Source organism: Pseudophryne corroboree, chromosome 10 (genome assembly GCF_028390025.1).
Source record: "Pseudophryne corroboree isolate aPseCor3 chromosome 10, aPseCor3.hap2, whole genome shotgun sequence".
Lineage (NCBI taxonomy): Eukaryota > Metazoa > Chordata > Amphibia > Anura > Myobatrachidae > Pseudophryne > Pseudophryne corroboree.
This window is the reverse complement of record NC_086453.1, coordinates 259,443,103-259,463,883: the sequence shown is the minus strand read 5'-3', so window position 1 is coordinate 259,463,883 and position 20,781 is coordinate 259,443,103. Positions and strand designations below refer to the sequence as shown.

The window sequence follows — 20,781 nt, the reverse complement described above, 5'->3', positions numbered from 1 at the left end:
TCTCTAAAATAAACCAGTGGTGCCGTAGAGTATCAGAAATGTTTTCACGGCACCCCTAGGTCAAAAGTTTATTATTATTATGCAATTCAGAAAATAATATTAAATTAAAAGAATTATGTTTATATGTTATCTTTAGGGTCAGTTATGTGGTGGGGGACAGGATTCACTTCTGTTTGTCCACATATTTTATGACTGGAAGCAGTGGCTTCCACCTCTAGAGCCTCCACTGATTGGAAGCCAAAAGCACTGGTTTTGCCTATTACATTGACCATAAATAATTTGAGTTGGTCCTGGACCACCAACCCAAGGTACCCCTGAATGTGCCCCATGTCACCCAAGGGTGCCATAGTTCCCAGTTTGGGTACTACTGAAATAAACTGTTTTTATTACAGAGCATCATGCATCAGTGCTAGTGGCCCTAACCCACTGAAGTATTATTTCAACATTAACTTGTTTGCAGTTAAAAAATAGAGTTTATCTAGGTGTGAAAGTTCTGGTTTAAGTAATGAACCATTGAAATTAAACCCATATTGTACTTTGAATTACTTAATGTTATGTGTCAATGTTCCTTTAACTTGTAAGAGTAGTATATTTAGTATCATAGGATCTACTTTTAGGGCCTAATGCAGACTTGATCGGTGCTGTGCATTTTTCGCACAGCAGCCAATCAGGTCTGAACTGTGCATGTGCCGGCGCTGCAGTGCACCGGCGCATGACAGACAGCTGATAGCTGTCTCAGCCCTGCAATCGCCTCTGACTGATTTACAGGCAAAGGCGGTCGCTGGGTGGGAGGGGCCTATCCAGTGGCAATGGGCCGCCGTTTAGGGGGCTCAGTCCAGGCAACTCAGGCATGCCCGGACCATGCAGGGGGGCGGGCCGTGGCGGCTGCGTGACGTCACAGCGACGAGAAGCTCCTTGCCAGCGTGCAGGAGCTGCGCTGGTAGGGAGCTACTCTTCAAGTACAAAAGCATCGCCACTGTGAGATGCTAATGTACTTGTGCGGGGGTGGGGTGGGGTCGGGCCTGACATGCGGGAGCAGACTAGCCCTGTGCTGGGCATACCCCCGCATGTCTGTGTGACTGATCATAGATGTGCTAAATTAAGCACATCTACGATCAGGTCTGAATTAGGCCCATAGTCTTGTAACAAATATCATCAGGTTGTGTTGGACTATGGCATGAAAGGCACACCAGTCAATGCATTGGTGGGGGCCCAAGCTTAAGGTGTGTGGTCAGCCACCAGAGGGTGTGGGGCCACCCCCCACAGAGGAACTTGGCCAATCAGGACATATAAGAACAGTTTCCGTTTATACAGGGGGAGGGAGGAAGAAGAGGTGTGTTAGTAAAATAACTTTGATTGTCAGTCTTGGTGTAATGTCCATAGAAATCAAATAATTTATTCCATGATCCTGCTCCACCCATAGAGGAATGGGTGGTGCCCAACAATGATTTTCCCTGTACACCTGTGCACCAATCCGACCCTATTAGCGAATGTTTCGTTGGGAAATCTGCCTTTCTTTACTGTTTCCATACCACAGCACAGCTCCAAACAATGGGAAAAAAGCTATAGCACAGTGGGGGTAATTCCAAGTTGATCGCAGCAGCAAGTTTGTTAGCAATTGGGCAAAACCATGTGCACTGCAGGGGAGGGGGCAAATATAACATGTGCAGAGAGAGTTAGATTTGGGTGGGTTATTTTGTTTCTGTGCAGGGTAAATACTGGCTGCTTTATTTTTACACTGCAAGTTAGATTTCAGTTTGAACACACCCCACCCAAATCTAACTCTCTCTGCAAATGTTATATCTGCCCTCCCTGCAGTGCACATGGTTTTGCCCATTTGCTAACATATTTGCTGCTGCGATCAACTCAGAATTACCCCCAGTGTCTCTATTGGTAAAAAGAATGGCATTTTATGCTTTATTCAGCAGCAATGCTATTGCATTCTCTTGGTGATCAGCCCAGTGGCAGAGGAGTTCATGGGGCAATCAGGAGCAGCGAGACAGCATTGTTGAGGCAAAAATGGGAGTAGGTCCGTGCCATTTTCGGTGCGGTTGTGTGACATCACATGCTGCCACTGCAAAGCAAATATGGCAGCAGTGCGCCTGCCTCTTCAGCTAGGCTGAGAAGGCATGGGGTTACCCTTTCATTTGGGGTCAGTGATACGATCGCAATTGAATTGCAATTGCATCGCTGGTGGATGTTAGCATGCTGGGCGGCCTTGCCCCATGCTTGGCGGTCCCCCAGCATGCGTTTCCAGCCAGTTGCAGTTTTGGTGAACTAGCAAAACTGCAACTAAAGCTGAATAGGGTCCTTTGTTCACTAACGTACTGTGTAAGTGAAATACAGTAACAGTGGGAAATTCCCTGAAACCTAAAGTTTTGAATAAACCTTTAGTAGGAGTATCTGCTGCAAGTACTGTAAGTACAATTAATTTAAGAGAAACTGTACATAGTATAAAATGTTTAGCCCACCATACTTCTGTTTCATAGATCTTAAATTTGATTTGTGTTCTATTTTGAAGGTCGTGTTAAAGGAGACACACTAATTGATTTCGGTGCCGGGCCAACAATTTACCACCTTCTCTCTGCTTGTGAAGTGTTCAACAACATAATCACCTCTGATTTTCTTGAGCAAAATCGCAGAGAAGTGCAGAAGTGGCTGAGAAAGGACCTTGATGCCTTTGACTGGACTCCAATTGTCAAATATGTGTGTGAGCTGGAAAATAATAGGTACAGTAATTTATGAGACTCCAGATTCCAGAGATAGGGAGCAACACATGAAAAATCTTGGAGGTAGGAGTGGGAGGAGGTAATCAGTAGGCAGGAGAGGCGGCGTGCATTAGCAGAGCGGAGAGGACAGGTGGGAGTGTGAAGTGAGATAAGGTCAGATATGTAAATGTGAGTAGTGGGTGAGGGCTTTTGTGAGAAGCTTAAATTGGATTCTGAAAGGGAAGGGGAGCCAGTGAAGGGCTTGTAAGAGGGGAGAAGTGGACATTGTACGTTTGGTGAGGAAGATGAGCCGGGCTGTAGCATTAAGGATAGATTGGAGTGGAGGAGTCATTTGTAATGAAAGCCATATACAGTAGGAGAAGATTACAGTAGTCCAGTCTGGAGATGACCAGTGAGTGGATAAGGGTCTTAGTAGCATCCTGGGTGATAAAGGGTCTGGTCCTAGAAATATTTTTGAGATGAAAATGGCAGGTTTGTGAGAGGTGCTGAATGTGTGGTTTGAAGGAGAGGCAATAGTCAAGGATTACTCAAAGACAGTGCACTTTTGGGCTTGAGCAGATAGTAGTGCCATCAATAGATAATTAAATTGTGAGAGTTGAGGTTGTGCGGGAGGGTGTGAAGATGATCAGCTCAGTTTTAGACATGTTGAGTTTAAGAAAGCACTGTGACATCCAAGAAGAGATATAAGAGAGGTAGTTGGAGATATGAGTAAGAAGAGTAGGGGAGAGGTCAGGGGAGGAAAGGTAGATATTGAGTATCATCAGCATAGAGATGATATTATAAGTCAAAAGAGCTAATGAGCTCACCTAAAGAGTAAGTAGAGAGAGAAAAGGAGAGGACCAAGAACAGAACCTTAGGGGACACCTACTGTTAGTGGAAGTGGGGAGGAGGTGGAGTCATGAGAGTAGACAGAAGAAGCTGTCAGAAAGGTAGAAGAACAGCCAGGAGAGGGCAGTATCATGCAAACCAAGGGAGTGAATAATTTGCAGAAGGAAAGGGGGGTCCACAGTGTCAAAAGCAGCAGAGAGGTTCATTGGAGAATAAGCAGAGAGTAGTGGCCCTTGGATTTAGCAGGAAACAAGTCATTGCAAACTTTTGTGTGGGCAGTTTCAGTGGAGTGAAGAGTATGGAAGCCAGGCTGGAATGGGTCAAGCAGTGAGTGGTAAGAAAGAAAGGCAGTAATGTAGTTGTAGATAATATGCTCAAGGAGTTTGGAGGCAAAAGGAAGGAGAGAGATGGGTCAGTAGCTGGAGAAGGTGTTTGGATCAAGGATAGGTTTTTAAGAATAGGGAGACAAGTGCATGCTTTAAGGCAGAGGGGACAGTACGAGCTCAGAGGGAGAGGTTGAGGAGGTGGACAAGATGGGAACATGCAGAAGGAGAGAGGTAGCGGAGGTGTGAGGGGATAGGGTCAAGTGGTGTGGTGGTGGGGGGAAGGAACAGATGATGGCCATATCTTCCTCACCAGATACATGCCAGAAAGATGTTAGAGTTGGTAAGAGGGATGAGGAGGGGAGGTAGAGGAGAGGATGTGGCTGGTTGCTGATGCCCTGGTGGGCTGTGGTGTCTTGAAGTATGAAGTCAATTTTGGATGTGAATTAAGTGGCAAAGTCAAGGGCAGACAGTGAGGAGGGAAGATGTGTTTGGGTGGGTAGAGGAGGGAGTTGAAATTGGCAAAGAGGTGCAAGGGGTCAAAAGACTGGGAGGAGATGTGGTTCTTGAAGTATCACTGTTTAGCAAGAGAAGGGTAGCACTGAAGGATGAGGGCATAAGTTTGAAATGGGGGTAGTCTGTCTTAGAGCATGATTTCCTCCACTATTGCTTGGCAGTACATGAGAATTTTTGTAGATATCTGGTGCGCTTGGTGTGCCAGGGTAGAGGTGTAGCTCTGCGAGAGTGAATAGTGGTTGGTGAAGTAACAGAATCAAGAGCAGAAGTAAGGGATGCATTATATAAGGAAGTGGCTTGTTCAGGGCATGAGAAAGAGAGAGAATAGGAGATAGAAGTGAGTCGAAAAGAGAGGATAAAGAAGTGGTGTCAATAGCCTCAATGTTACGCTCAGTGATGGTAGCCTTAGGAGGTAAAGATGGGGAAGCAGAGAGAGATAAGTTAAAAGAGAGCACGTGGTGGTCAGAGAGGGGAAATGGGAGTTGGAAAAATCAGAAACATCACAAAGGTGTGTGAAGACCAGATCCAGTGAGCTCCCAATCACATGGCAGGGTGGGGCGGTCCACTGGGAGAGACCAAGTGAAGATGTGAAGTTAAGGAGTTTAGAGGGAGGGAAGCTTGTGGGGATATCTATTGGGATGTTAAAATTGCAAAAGATAATGGAGAGAATGTCAGAATGGAGGAGGTGAGGAGGCAAAGTTGTCAAGGAATTTGGATGGAATGCCAGGTGGACAGTAAATGACACCTACTCGAAGATGAACAATCTGGAAGTGGCGTATAGCATGGATGTCAAACATAGAGAATGTAAGGGACGGTTCTGGGGGAAGGAGTTGGTAGAAGTAGCAAGAGGGTAAAAGGACCCCAACACCACCACCATGGTGACCCCAAGTTTTGGTGTGTATGAGAGTGTGTGGCCCCCAGCAGAGAGAGCAGTGGGAGAAGTGGTGTGAGATGGGGTAATCCAGGTTTCAGTAATGGCTAGGAGATGCAGGGAGTTGGAGATGAAAAGGTCATAGGTGGGGACCGGTTTGTTACAAACAGATCTGGCATTCCAGAGGGCATATGATAGAGGGTAGGAGTTTGTGGGAGAGATGTGAATGAGATTATCGGGGTTGCTGAAGCATTGAGATGAGATTATTTTGGAAGGCAGGGATACAGAGGGTGTAGTGATGATGCTGGCTCCAGAACTAGGAATGGAAACTGCATGAGTTGGGCAAGGAGGGAGTACAGTGTGATACTGATGATAGTGAGGTGAGGTGCCAGTGTTAAGAATAAAGGATTAGGTATATAAGGAGTGATGGGGTGAGGGGGGGTTGTTGACAGCCTGGACATATTGCAGATGGGTTGGGTGTGTGTGCTTGCCACAGGTTCTATTCCCACTCTATGGGTGTTATGGACACCCACGAGTGGGAATAGTCTCTCTTGGTCAGCATGCCGACTGGCGGGATATTCAGGTGTCGGGATCCCATCCTTGGTATTGTGACCGGCGGTCTCCTGAACGCCGGTCACATAACCGCATGTGGATGAGGTAAATATGGGTGGAAAATTGAAAATGGAGAGTTGTGGCTGAATAAGAGACATAGCACTAGAATTGCAGAAATGCAGGTGATGTGAGTGTTCAACGGCAGTTATTTAGTTTAAATCGGAAAGTTATTTAGTTTAAAGCGAAAAGTTAGATGGTTGCAGAAATTGAATTATAAAGTTGATTGTGGTAGAAATGAGAGGATAAGGGGGGAGTGGGGGGGCAACACGATTCAGACTGGATTAGCAAGTATATAAACTGGTTAATTAACACAGGCTACCAATGAGGGAAATGTTTAGCTGACAAAAGGTGATAAATTACACTGTGTTTATGCATGCATCAACCCAGTATATCTTCATTAACTATGTTTCACTGAACAAAATTTTAAGCATGGGTATTGGCAATTGCAAGCAAATCATGATATTACAAATGCTCTTAAGATCAATTTGATTGTATAGTGATCACAGACAGAGGGAGAATTGCAGGGTGTTAGGAAGGAACTGTACATTTGAAGTTGTGAAGCAGTTTATCTGTTATTGTAGCGGTAAGATGTTTCCCATTCAGTTTCCGTTTCAGTACAAGTCCAGTGTAAGACCATCTCAGATATTACATTATAAACACACTTGTTATTCTCACACTTTCAATTCTTCACACGTCTATAAACAGCCTATAGCTATCAGCCTTCAATACCTCTTATAAGTATAATCACAATACCCAACTCCCACTAGGGTGAACAGCAATCAATTCTTAAACAAATGATAGTGAGAGGGGGAAATACCACCAGATATGCACAATAAAATCCTAGTTTACTGTAAATCAGGCTAAAGGCTGTATTAAAAAAAAGAAAGAAAGAAAGAGAAAATAATAGAATATTACCTAAGTTATTGAATGCAAAACTACAATTGCAAATTTGCAACAAATACATCAGAGTTTCTTGGGAGCAGTAGTTGAACATTACCTGTAGATGAGAAGAATGAGATACAGTATAAGTTACATCACAGCCTTTGGAAGGTTTGCATATGGGTGATAAAAATCCAGTGTAAATCCATCTCAGATAATACATTACTGTACAAGCACATTTGTAATTCTCCGACTTTGAATTCTTCATACGGCTATAAACAGCCTATGGCTATCAGCCTTCAATACCTCTAATAAGTATATATACAAACATGTGCCTGTGATACATTTCTGTTTATGGTTACAATGGTTCTCCTGTATTTTAATTTCTGCTTATGGTTACTATGGTTCTCCTGTATTTTAATTTCTTGTGAGAGCAAAAAAAACCACTCCCCTATGATAAGATGGGATATAGAGGAATCACATATTTCTACTAATAACTAGAGATGAGCGGATTCAGATCCCTGAGATCCGAACCCTACTGAACCTCCCTACCCGAATCCGAATCTGAGTCAGGCTCAGGTTTTCCTGCCTGACTCGGAAACCAGAATGAGGCAAAACGTCATAATCCCGCTGTCGGATTCTCGTGGGGTTTGGATTTCATATAAGGAGCCGTGCGTCGCCACCATTTTCACTCCGGCATTGGAAGGTGTACAGAGAGGACATGTCTCTGTTCTCTCAGTGTCCTCAGTGTCCATGTCTAGGGTGCTGTGTTGTGCTGCATCAGTTCAGTGGTGGTGTATTGTGCAGTCACAGTGGTATCCTCTGCAGCCATATGTCCAGTGTTGCTGTATAATAATAACAAGTCCCTTACAGTGTTGCTGTATTGTCCGGCATCAGACCAGTGGTAGTGTCCTGTGCAGCAGCCATCAGTCAGTCTAATGACCAGTCACAGTGGTATCCTCTAATGTCATATGTCCAGTGCTGCTGTATAATAATAAGTCCCTTACAGTGTTGCTGTGTTGTCCTAAATCAGACCACTGGTAGTGTCCTGTGCATCAGCCATCAGTCAGCCCAGTGACCAGTCACAGTGGTATCCTCTTCTGTCATTGGTCCAGTGCTGCTGTATAATAATAACAAGTCCCTTACAGTGTTGCTGTATTGTCCGGCATCAGACCAGTGGTAGTGTCCTGTGCATCAGCCATCAGCCAGTCTAATGACCAGTCACAGTGGTATCCTTGCTGTCATAGGTCCAGTGCTGCTGTATAAAAATAACAAGTCCCTTACAGTGTTGCTGTGTTGTCCTGAATCAGACCAATGGTAGTGTCCTGTGCATCAGCCATCAGTCAGTCCAGTGACCAGTCACAGTGGTATCCTCTGCTGCCATATGTCCAGTGCTCCTGTGCCGCATATTGTGTTATATAACTCCAGAAAAATAATGGAGAACAAAAATTTGGAGGATAAAATAGGGAAAGATCAAGAACCACTTCTTCCTAGTGCTAAAGTTGCTGCCACTACTCATGACATAGATTATGACATGCCATCAACGTCATCTGCCAAGGCCGATCCCCAATGTGATAGTAGAGGGCATGTAATATCCAAAAAGCCAAAGTTCAGTAAAAACACTCAAAAAAAGAAATGTAAATCATCTGAGGAGAAACGTGAACTTGCCAATATGCCATTTACGACACGGACTGGCAAGGAACGGCTAAGGCCCTGGCCTATGTTCATTACTAGTGGTTCAGCTTCACAAGACGATGGAAGCCCTCATCCTCCCGCTAAAAAAATTAAAAGAGTTAAGTTGGAAAAAGCTACCATGCGTTCTGAGATGGTATGACAAATCCCCAAGGAGAGTCCAAGTGTGACGGCGGTTGCGATGCCTGACCTTCCCAACACTGGATGTGAAGAGGTGGCTCCTTCCACCATTTGCACGCCCCCTGCAAGTGCTGGAAGGAGAACCCACAGTCCAGTTTCTGATATTCTAAATGAAGATGTCACTGTTGAAGTAAACCAGGATGAGGATATGAGTGTTGTTGGCGCTGAGGAAGAAGTTGACGATGAGGATTCTGATGGTGATGTGGTTTGTTTAAATGAGGCACCGGGGTAGACACCTGTTGTCCATGGGATGAAGAAGCCCATTGTGATGCCTGGTCAAAAAATACCAAAAAAAGTCACCTCTTCGGTGTGGAATTATTTCTCCACAAATCCGGACAACAGGTGTCAAGCCGTGTGTTGCCTCTATCAATCTGCAATAAGTAGGTTTAAGGATGTTAACCACCTAGGAACATCCTCCCTTATACATAACCTGCAGCGCATTAATCAGAAGTCAGTGTCAAGTTGTGAAACTTTGGGTAAGAGCGTAAGCAGTCCAATGACATCTAAATCCCTTCTTCCTCTTGTACCCAAGCTCCTGCAAGCCACAACACCAACTCCCTCAACGTCAACCTCCTCCTCAGCCATGAACGTCAGTAGACCTGCAAGCCATGTCCCGCTCAAAACTTATGAGTCTTCTCCTAACCGGGATTCCTCGGGAGGATCCTTGAGTGGCATGCCTACTGCTGCTGTTGCTGCCACCGCTGCTGTTGTTGCTGATGGGAGTCGATCATCATCCCAGAGGGGAAAATGGAAGACCACTTGTACTACTTCAACTAAGCAATTGACTGTCCAACAGTCTTTTGTGAGGAAGATGAAATATGACAGCAGTCATCCTGTTGCAAAGCGGATAACTTAGGCCTTGACACTTATGTTGGTGTTAGATGTGTGTCCGGTATCTGCCATTAGTGCAGTGGGATTTAGACAATTGATGGAGGTATTGTGTCCCCGGTACCAAATCCCATCTAGGTTCCACTTCACTAGGCAGGCAATACCGAGAATGTACAGAGAAGTCGGAAAAAGTGTTGCCAGTGTCCTAAAAAATGCGGTTGTAGCCACTGTCCACTTAACCACGGACATGTGGACAAGTGAAACAGGGCAGACTAAGAACTCTATGACTGTGACAGCCTACTGGGTAGATGTATTGCCTCCCGCAGGAACAACAGCAGCAGCGACACCAGTAACAGCATCTCACAAATACAAATTTGTTTCTAGGCAGCCTACGCTGTGTATCACCGCTTTCCATAAGAGGCACACCGCTGACAACCTCTTACGGAAACTGAGGGACATCATCACGCATTGGCTTACCCCACTTATACTCTCCTGGGGATTTGAGATATTGGACAACGCCACCAATATTGTGCGTGCATTACATGTGGGCAAATTCCAGCACGTCCCATGTATCACACAAACAATTAATTTGGTAGTGCAGAATTTTTTGAAAAATAACAGGGGTATACAAGAGATGCTGTCAGTGGCCCGAAAAATTGCGGGCCACTTTCGACATTCTGCCACTGTGTGCTGAAGACTGGAGCACCAGCAAACACTCCTGAACCTGCCCTGCTATCAACTGAAGCAAGGGGTGGTAAAGAGGTGGATGTCATCACTTTATTTGGTTCAGAGGATGGAGGAGCAGCAAAAGGCCATTCAAGCCTATACATCCACCTACGATATAGGCAAAGGAGGGGCAATGCACCTGACTCAAGCACAGTGGAAAATGATTTCCATCTTGTGCAAGGTTCGCCAACCCTTTGAACTTGCCACACGTGAAGTCAGTTCAGACACTGCCGGCCTAAGTCAGGTCATTCCCCTCATCAGGCTTTTGCAGAAGCAGCTGTAGAAATTAAAGGAGGAGCTAAGATGGAGCAATTCCACTAAGTATGTGGGACTTGTGGATAGAGCCCTTCATTCGCTTTGCCAGGATTCAAGGGTGGTCAAACTGTTGAAATCAGAGCACTACATTTTGGCCACCATGCTTGATCCTAGGTTTAAAGCCTACGTTGTATCTCTCTTTCTGGCAGACACAAGTCTGCAGAGGTTCAATGACCTGCTGGTGAGAAAATTGTCAACTCAAGCGGAACGTGACCTGTCAACAGCTCCTCCTTCATTTTCTCCTGCAACTGGGGCTGCGAGGAAAAGAATAAGGTTTCCTAGCCCACCCGCTAGTGGTGATGCAGGGCAGTCAGGAGCGAGTGCTGACATCTGGTCCGGACTGAAGGACCTGCCAATGATTACTGACATGTCTACTGTCACTGCATATGATTCTGTCACCATTTAAGGAATGGTAGACAATTATATGAATGATAGCATCCAAGTAGGCATGTCAGACAGTCCGTACGTATACTGGCAGGAAGAAGAGGCAATTTGGATGCCCTTGCACAAACTGGCTTTATTTTACCTAAATTGCCCCTCCTCGAGTGTTTACACCGAAAGACTGTTTAGTGCAGCCGGTAACCATGTCAGCAATTGGCATAGGAGGTTACTTCCACAAAATGTGGAGAAGATGATGTTCATCAAAATGAATGATAAATTCCTCTGGGAAGACCTTAACCAGCAAGTACACAGGGACCTGTGATGGTGGATTCCAGTGGGGACGAATTAATACTCTGTGAGGAGGAGGATGTACGTAGTGAAAGGGGTGAGGAATCGGAGGATGAGGTCGACATCTTGCCTCTGTAGAGCAAGTTTGTGCAAGAAGAGATTGATTGCTTCTTTTTTGTTGGGGGCCCAAACATACCGGTCATTTCAGCCACAGTCGTGTGGCAGACCCTGCCGCTGAAATGATTGGTTTGTTAAAGTGTGCATGTCCTGTTTATACAACATAAGGGTGGGTGGGAGGGCCCAAGGACAATTCCATCTTGCACGTCTTTTTCTTCTTTGCATCATGTGCTATTTGTGGCCTAGTTTTTTTAAGTGCCATCCTGTCTGCTACTGCAGTGCCACTCCTAGATTGGCCAAGTGTTTGTGCCGCACACTTGTGTAGCTTAGCTTAGTCATACAGCTACCTCATTGCACCTCTTTTACTTCTTTGCAATATGTGCTGTTTTGGGCCTAGTTTTTTTAAGTGTCATCCTGTCTGCCACTGCAGTGCCACTCCTAGATGGGCCAGGTGTTTGTTCCACATATTTGTGTCGCTTAGCTTAGTTATCCAGCCACCTCGGTGCAACGTTTGGCCTAAAAATAATATTGTGAGGTGTGAGGTGTTCAGAATAGACTGGAAATGAGTAGAAATAAATGTTATTGAGGTCAATAATACCGTAGGATCAAAATTACCCCCAAATTCTGTGATTTTAGCTGTTTTTATGTTTTTTTCAAAAATCATCCAGATCCCAAACCAAAACCAAATCACGAAAGTGTGGTTTTGGCAAAACCAATGCAATACCAAAACATGAGCGGGGAATTAGAACCAAAACACAAAACAATAAAAAAGTGCCCGAGGCACATCTCTACTATTAACTGTTATTTTGGACCACTCTGTTGTTGTTTGTTTTACAGTACAGTATGATAGCAAAGGTCTGTGTTCCTGAGTGCGTTGGACTAAGCGGCAGTCAAGGGGTGCCAGTTATTGTGATTATTTGTGTTGTGTTTTGTGAAGACTGGACCTTTGCATCTCCCTACTTTTCATTTTTTTTACAACTCTGATGAATACTTCTTACATTTCTTCATTAACTGTTCTTCATACATGAAAACACATTTTCTTAAATGTAAATACAGTTCCATTGATATTATTTTCACAGCACACAAAATTCTCATTACTGTCCTTTTCTTTGATACTGGACACCTTCTTTTCACAAAGAAGATTGTTTTGTTTCTGACGACCAGTTGGGTACTGGCCAGCTGGTATTAGAACTTCCTATTAATTTCATATAAAGGCTACTTGACTCCCCCCCTTGTGGTTTGCCACACTATATGATGATGATGATGATGATGATGACGACATTTTAGTTGGTGATGTTAGATGAATAGAATCTTCAGTTCATAAATTTTAGTGAAGATCTGAAAAAGAAAAATAGACTTCAAAGTGTACACTGGGTAATATGTAGATTCTTTAAATGGTGCAAGATCATTAACCTTTTATTGGTGACATAAGGAATTTTGTACAATATTGCACTGATGTCCAACAGTGATTAATTATATATTTTCAGTGCAGAAGTATAGTATATTTATTTTATTTACATACAGTAGTTATGAAAAGGATCAACAAAGCATCTGTTGGAAAATCCTTTATATTGTACCAGATTGGCAAATAACCATAGATGCATAGATAAATACTAGAAAAAACAGCAATCCCTACAACCAGATAGAGCCCACGTGCAATGTGGGATGGGATACATTACATACAGGTATATGCTGAATTCTTTCTGTACTATTTTTGTCTTGCATTTACAACTCAGCCTTCTGTATTCTGAAAAATATTCTGTGAGCCTTATGCACCACACTAGACATAGGTTCTGCATCTGCATACATACATACATACATACATACATACATACATATAACAATAATAATAATAATAAGAATAATTTTATTTATATAGCGCTCTTTCTCCAACAGGACTCAAGGCGCTTTACAGACATAAAAAACAATGCACATAATACAGAGAATTCAAGTAAGACAGCAATAGATAAGCCACACAGACATAATAAAAGAAAACCTTAAGCACACAGAAAGCATAATGCAGGATTGGTGTAGGCATTTTGTGTAATAACTTCCAAGGGTTGTGTATTCCACCCTCATAAGGTACCAAGTGCGGCAGCCATCTTGGGCACTCAGCGTAGGATTACCCAGGGTGGAAGAGTCCATCCCCTAAAGTTCAGAGAAGGGTTCTGACAAAACTACCAAGTCCATGTATTTTTCATCCCATCCACAAGATGAGGCAGCCATGTTGGGCGCACTTCGAAGGTTACACCGTGGGAGTTGAGCCATACAAGGGCCCAGTACATATATGGGAAAACTGACACTTGTGTAGTAGTATGATGTACCCTGTATGTAGGGCGCAATGGCAGGGCGTGCAATCAGTGGAGGTAAACATTGCAGGAAAAGCACACTGTGGGGTGGGAGTGAAAAAAAATTATAATTATTATTATTAGTATATATATATAATCTGTAAAGTAAAAACTGCAGGATGAAGACTCTGCACAAATTGCCAAGAGTTTATAACAAGCACAGTATTTATAGACATCCGCAGAGAAAATCCACAGTAACTAAATGTATCAGAAGACAATTCGCGGAGAGGTCTCCAGACACATCGCCTATTGCTAAGGAATGATCTCCACAATCCTCAGGTCCCTCCATCTCTCTCCCTGTCCTCATTGTCACTCTCTTTCTTGTTCATCGTTGCAGCTCTTTCACCCCCCACTATCTCTGAGATCTGTTGCCGGGGTGATGTAGGTGGTGCTACGAGGGAGGTTGCGGTTAAGGAGGCAGTGAAGAAGGCATGTATAGGGTTGCATAGGAGGGTACCACCTGCAAGTGCTGTCAGTCATCATACTCCACCATCCCATACCTGCTCCCCTCATCCTCCACCAGTCTCATCTCTATTCTTCCTTTCTCCACTCTCTCTCTCGCACTTTCATTTCTGTCCCCCCCCCCCCCGAAAAGTTTGGGGGATTGTCAGGAAAGGGGGGCACAAATGCGGGGCATCAGTGTGGTGGCTACCAGCTCCTTGCACAGAGAGCACTGGCTAGTGGAGAAGGGAGGCTGTGGCTGTGTCTAGCAGGCAGCCAGTGAAAGCTAAAGTAGGATATGGCCTCCCTGCAGCTCTGTAAAGTGCAACTGTTAGATAGATTTGGCATCCATAAGGGATCGGTTTGGGATGCCGGCGCATGAGATGCCAAATGTCAGTATGCCGACATCGGCATCCCGTGCGCCAGAATGCCGGCAGGGGGGCGAGCGCAATGAAGCCCCTGGCGTACTCAGTGGCACCCACAGAGGGGAATCAACTACTTCACCAGTATTCCAGCTGCGGTATAGTACCCCTGTCAGGATCCTGGCATCGGTAATGAGACAGCCAGGATCCCGACGGGCAGTAATTTAACCTCATACCATCCGTGATACAAAGAATCTCACCACTTATTGGGTACATACATACCCGCATTAATAACACTGGTATGTACCAAGAAATGTGATTTGAATTGCAAAGGATAGCTCTCATAATAATAACTGTCCTTTGTGGTTCCAGGAGTGCCAGGTTTATTACTCGGGAGTACTTTTGTGCATGTGCTTGATGACACCACAGAGGGTGCTGGGAGAGATCTGACTGAATTCCTCTCAGGAAAATGTGATAAGAAGCCGGGTCCTAGCTCGAATTGTATTGAATTCCAGAGCTTGGTACATATAGAAATGCGGCAAAACTCTGAAAATTGCATTTTTGTTGTGTTGGCCTCATTTCTGCCCCATGTACACCCTGCACACTAAACCTATCTTATAGTCAATAAGGTAATTAGTATAAATAAATGTTAAAAACTGCACTTTAACTACCAAAGTTTTCTTCAGATTTTATCTGGATCCTGGACTGAAAAAGAATAAGAACCTGTAATGTACATATGTGTCCAGCCTCATCTTGCAGGCTAGATGATGCAAATAGTGTGCCCGCAGCTGTGTCTGGTGTATATGCATGCTGTAACTAGTTACAGAAGGGTGTGGGAATTCGCTGCTGTGATGCATATGCATGTAGCAAGCAAGTTCATGTAGGATGAACAAGGACACAGTGCATAGTACATACATAGTGTACATACATACATACATACATACATACATACATACATATATACATACATAGTGTACATACATACATACATACATACATAGTACAGTTCATAGTGCTATGTGCTGCTGTAAGTAATAATAGGATTGAATAAAGAAACATCTCTAATCATAACTTTCTTTACAGTGATAACTGGCAGGAAAAAGAAGCTAAGCTGCGGAGAAAAGTGACAAAGGTTCTGCAATGTGATGCACTGAAGAAGAACCCATATGATCCTGAGGTTATGCCAGAAGCGGATTGCCTGCTTTCCTGTCTCTGCTTAGAAGGACCATGTAAAGACCCGGAAGCCTTCTGCAACACCCTGAAAAGTTTTTATGACCTCCTTAAGCCAGGAGGTCATCTGATTATACTGAGTGTTCTTAATGGCACATTCTACTTTGTTGGTCAGAAAAAGTTTTCTTGTCTGTCCTTAACTAGGGAGGACCTTGAGAGAGCATTTAAAAAGGCTGGTTTTGAAATTGAGGAATTAAAGGTTGTACCACGTAATGATAAGTCAAGGATGGACATTACCGATTACGACAGTTTGTACTGTGTCCATGCCCGTAAACCACTTAACCTGTAAGCTTAATAAACAATAAGGGGGATATGCAGAAGTCTACGAGATGCAGTCATTGGTGGGCAGATTAGGTGGGCCAAGTGGTTCTTATCTGCTGTCAAAATTCTATGTTTCTATGAGATTCTGGCGTCTGCCTGATTTTTTTTATTTAAACCTGCAATTATTTAAAAGATAAAACCAAACTGATGTTGCCTTTTAAATTATTGCCACCAGAATCTCACAAGTGGGATGTAGTTATGTGACCGGCGGTCAGGAGACCTCCAGTCACAATACCGGCACCTACATCCTGACCCCTCACAATTCCGACAGTCGGCATGCTAACTTACAGGGATTATTCCCACTCGTAGGTTCCACGACACCCATAGAGCGGGAATAAAACCTGTGGCGAGCGCACAGCGAGCCCACAGCCTGACGCTGGTCTTTTCAATACAGGGATCCCAGCGTCGGTATGTTGACGCGATACCAACCCTCACAAGTGTCTGTATCTCTCAGGCTATTACATTTCTCCCTAGGTAGTGTTACTGATGATTTCTCCAGCGTTTCTCTATTATATAAAATACTGGCTGATATACTGTCTGTGACTGACACTTTGCAGTGATTAAGGTGGTGCGTCATGTTCATAAACCATCTTCTATTCATGCCAAACATTTATTACATTTTGCAATTGAATAAATGTTTGGCACATGTTGATAGCGAGTAGTTAATATATTTCTCAGGCTGTAACTGTTTCATTGCAAGGATTTTCTAATTTTCTGTCTCTTTTGGAACATTAAAGCAGGCTACGTTCTAACATCAATGTTAGCAGTTCTTCTTTTCTATGAAGTAGACACATAGGGGTATATGCAAATAGCGGCGAATCGCTGCAATTTTTCGGCCGTTTTTTAATTCAACACAATTCGACCGTCTAATTTTGGCAAGTGGGTGCCGAAATTGACCATATTCAATAAAAAACGGATTTGACAGTCCCGCTGACGAAAAACGGCCGATTTGACGGATTTTGTTCAGATTTTTAAAATATGGGAAAAAACAGGAAAAAACCCGAAAAAACATTGCGTGGGGTCCCCCCTCCAAAGCATAACCAGCCTCGGGCTCTTCGAGCCGGTCCTGGTTCTAAAAATCCGGGGAAAAAATGTCATGGGATCCCATGTATTTTTTAAACCAGCACCGGGCTCTGCGCCTGGTGCTGGTGCAAAAAATACGGGGGACAAAAAGAGTAGGGGTCCCCCGTATTTTTTACACCAGCATCGGGCTCCACTAGCTGGACAGATAATGCCACAGCCGGGGGTCACTTTTATACAGCGCCCTGCGGCCGTGGCATTAAATATCCAACTAGTCACCCCTGGCCGGGGTACCCTGGGGGAGTGGGGACCCCTTCAATCAAGGGGGTTTCCCCCCCCCAGCCACCCAAGGGCCAGGGGTGAAGCCCGAGGCTGTCCCCCCCATCCAAGGGTTGCGGATGGGGGGCTGATAGCCTTTGGAAAAATTAAAGAATATTGTTTTTTCCAGTAGTACTACAAGTCCCAGCAAGCCTCCCCTGCAAGCTGGTACTTGGAGAACCACAAGTACCAGCATGCGGGAGAAAAACGGGCCCTCTGGTACCTGTAGTTCTACTGAAAAAAAAATACCCAAATAAAAACAGGAGACACACACCGTGAAAGTAAAACTTTATTTCATACATGCTGACACACACATACTTACCTATGTTGACCCGCCGACTGCCACGCCCCCCTCGTCACTGAAGAATCCGGGGTACCTGTGAATAAAATTATACTCACCTCAATCCAGTGATCCACGTACTTGGCAAAACAACAAAACGGCAAACTGGACCAAACGGACTGAAAGGGGTCCCATGTTTACACATGGGACCCCTTTCCACGAATGCCGGGACCCCACGTGACTGCTGTCACAGAAGGTCCCTTCAGCCAATCAGGAAGCGCTACTTCGTGGCACTCACCTGATTGGCTATATGCGCGTCTGCTGTCAGACAGCGCATCGCACAGCTCCCTCCATTAGTTTCAATGGTGGGAACTTTGCAGGTAGCGGTGGGGTTACCCGCGGTCAGCCGCTGACCGCGGGTGACCTCACCGCTGACGCAAAGTTGCCACCATTGAATATAATGGAGAGGCTTTGCGATGCGCTGTCTGACAGCAGACGCGCATACAGCCAATCAGCAGAGTGCCAGGACGTTGCGCTCGCTGATTGGCTGAAGAGACCTTTCTGTGACAGCAGTCACGGGGGGGGGGTCTCTGCATTCGTGGAAAGGGGTCCCATGTGTAAACATGGGACCCCTTTCAGTCCGTTTGGTCCGGGTTGCCGTTTTGTTGTTTTGCCAAGTACGTGGATTATAACCTGGACACTGGATCAGGTGAGTATAATTTTATTCACAGGTACCCCAGATTCTACTTGGACAAGTGGACCGAACGTAGAGTCAACATATGTAAGTATGTGTGTGTCGGCAGGTGTGAAATAAAGTTGTACTTTCAAGGTGTGCGTGTCCTGTTTTTATTTGGGTATTTTTTTCCAGTAGAACTACAGGTACCAGCGGGCCCATTTTTCTCCCACATGCTGGTACTTGTGGTTCTCCAAGTACCAGCTTGCGGGGGAGGCTTGCTGGGACTTGTAGTACTACTGGAAAAAACAATATTCTTTCATTATTCCAAAGGCTATCAGCCCCCCATCCGCAGCCCTTGGATGGGGGGGACAGCCTCGGGCTTCACCCATGGCCCTTGGGTGGCTGGGGGGGACCCCTTGATTGAAGGGGTCCCCACTCCCCCAGGGTACCCCGGCTAGGGGTGACTAGTTGGATATTTAATGCCACGGCCGCAGGGTGCTGTATAAAAGTGACCCCCGGCTGTGGCATTATCTGTCCAGCTAGTGGAGCCCGTTGCTGGTGTAAAAAATACGGGGGACCCCTACTCTTTTTTTCCCCCGTATTTTTTCACCAGCACCAGGCGCAGAGCCCGGTGCTGGTTTTAAAAGTACGGGGGATCCCCTGTCATTTCCCCCCCCCGGATTTTTAGAACCAGGACCGGCACGAAGAGCCCGAGGCTGGTTATGCTTTGGAGGGGGGACCCCACGCCATTTTTTTTCTGGATTTTACCATTCCTAAAAAAAAAAAAAATATAATAATAATAATAATAATAATAATAATAATATTTTTAAAAATATATAAATAATACTTGTGCCTCCAAAATAGACAAACCAAGTACCTAATCCCTTCTAATATAAATAGATATGCTATTACCAATAAAAAAAACACCCAAAAAAATATGTTTTACATTTTTTTTATTAGATTCCCCCACCAAAGTGTGGCGGATTGAAAATGACGAATTTACTGTCTGAAAGCACTGTTGTCGAATTTCCAAACTTCAATTGAATATACTTTTGGCGAATTGCCGCTTTTGTATCATTGCAGAAATGTCGAATTTCACAAATGTCGAATTTCAAAAAGTCGAATTTTGAAAGTCCGTTTTTTTGACGGAAAGTACTGAATTGCATTGTCGTTTTTTTTTTTTTTGGCGAAAAAGTCCCGTTTTTCGACAATTTCGGGAATTCGACCGCAATTGCATATACCCCATAAAGTTACCATTGATACAAGATGTATAGTAGATTCCATACTCCGAAGTTTCCAAATGCTCATTGTAGTTAATTCTGAAATCATTTAATGCATTTCTTCCTCTGTCAAGAAGTCATTTAAAGAATAAAACATTATAGCATAGAAAGTTTCCAATATTGCATAGAGTAGAGTACCATAAAAAGGATCTCAATGTTAGTCACTTTTTTATGAAGCACTAACTCTAATACCTTATTTTTGAGTTCGTATATTCCAAAAACTAGTTTGGTTCCTTTAAAATTCCAGGTTTGTAAGCACAGTAGTTTCCATTATGTGTCAACATAGCAAAACTAAATGTACCAATCTACAAAATAAGAGGTGTTAAAATCTAAACATCAATATTAACCTTTTTTTATGTCTTTATATACATTTGTACGTATACTGGTAGTGGTTTATTTTCTGTAGCAACAAGGGCATAGGGTCTGCTCTCTCATGTATTTGATTGAAGCTGCCATTTTACACTAGAAGAGTGTGGGGAGATTTGCTACTTGGGGTAAGTTTGTGCTTCCAGAATGACTTACCTGATTCTGTCTGCATCTTTTGCTGCATTCGCGTCTGCGACTTTATGCTAATGCGCTATAAAGCCCTTCCATGGTGAAGATCTGTGCATGTGAATGTACAAGGACTGAGGCGTCTACCTGCATTATCTGCAGATGCTGCATTGCAGTTTGGAGCTACTTTAGTTGTACCATTGGTCGCATGATGGAAACTTGCATCGGCCCCATGGCAGGTGTAGATTGTCCATCAGAGTATGGTCGCCTATGTGAGTGGCTGTGACTGTGTGTCTCTGTATACATCTGCTTTCAGCAACACACTTGCGACACTCCCATGAGACACAACTTCTCCGTTCATCTATTTAGCCACGCCCCCCCCCCCTTTTATTTCCCAGTCAACGTCCAGGAGCGCCCCTTACATTTTTGCTTCCATGCATCTAAATTTGCACTACAACTCCGTATAAACAAAGGGCCTAATTAGCAGAGTCTGCTATCCTTTTCCTAGCATGTTGGGGGCCACCCATCGCTCGGCAAGGCCGCCCAGCATGCTGACTGCCGCCTCCCCCCACTTCAACAAGCAAAAATTGCGATCATATCGCAATTTCTGCTTGTTAGCAGAAACAGAGGGCGACTCCTGCACCTGCAGGAGTCCTGCCCCCACGTTCTTGATTGCGGTGGCTGTGTGTGATGTCACGCAGCCGCAGTGATCACGCCCCCGACATGCC

General features: G+C 44.5%; 1 protein-coding gene across 2 annotated transcripts in view; it reads left to right on the top strand.

Annotated features, from left to right (window-relative positions):
• The window catches only part of LOC134966465 (nicotinamide N-methyltransferase-like), an 85,036-nt gene extending 68,291 nt beyond the window's left edge, over positions 1-16,745 (top strand). For both annotated transcript variants that reach the window (XM_063943227.1, XM_063943228.1), the window contains 2 exons: positions 2,522-2,729; positions 15,520-16,745. In XM_063943227.1, the coding sequence (XP_063799297.1) occupies positions 2,522-2,729; positions 15,520-15,955 (644 nt within the window). In that variant the 3' untranslated portion in view covers positions 15,956-16,745. The remainder of the gene's footprint in view (positions 1-2,521; positions 2,730-15,519) is intronic.
• The last annotated feature ends 4,036 nt before the right edge of the window (positions 16,746-20,781 follow it).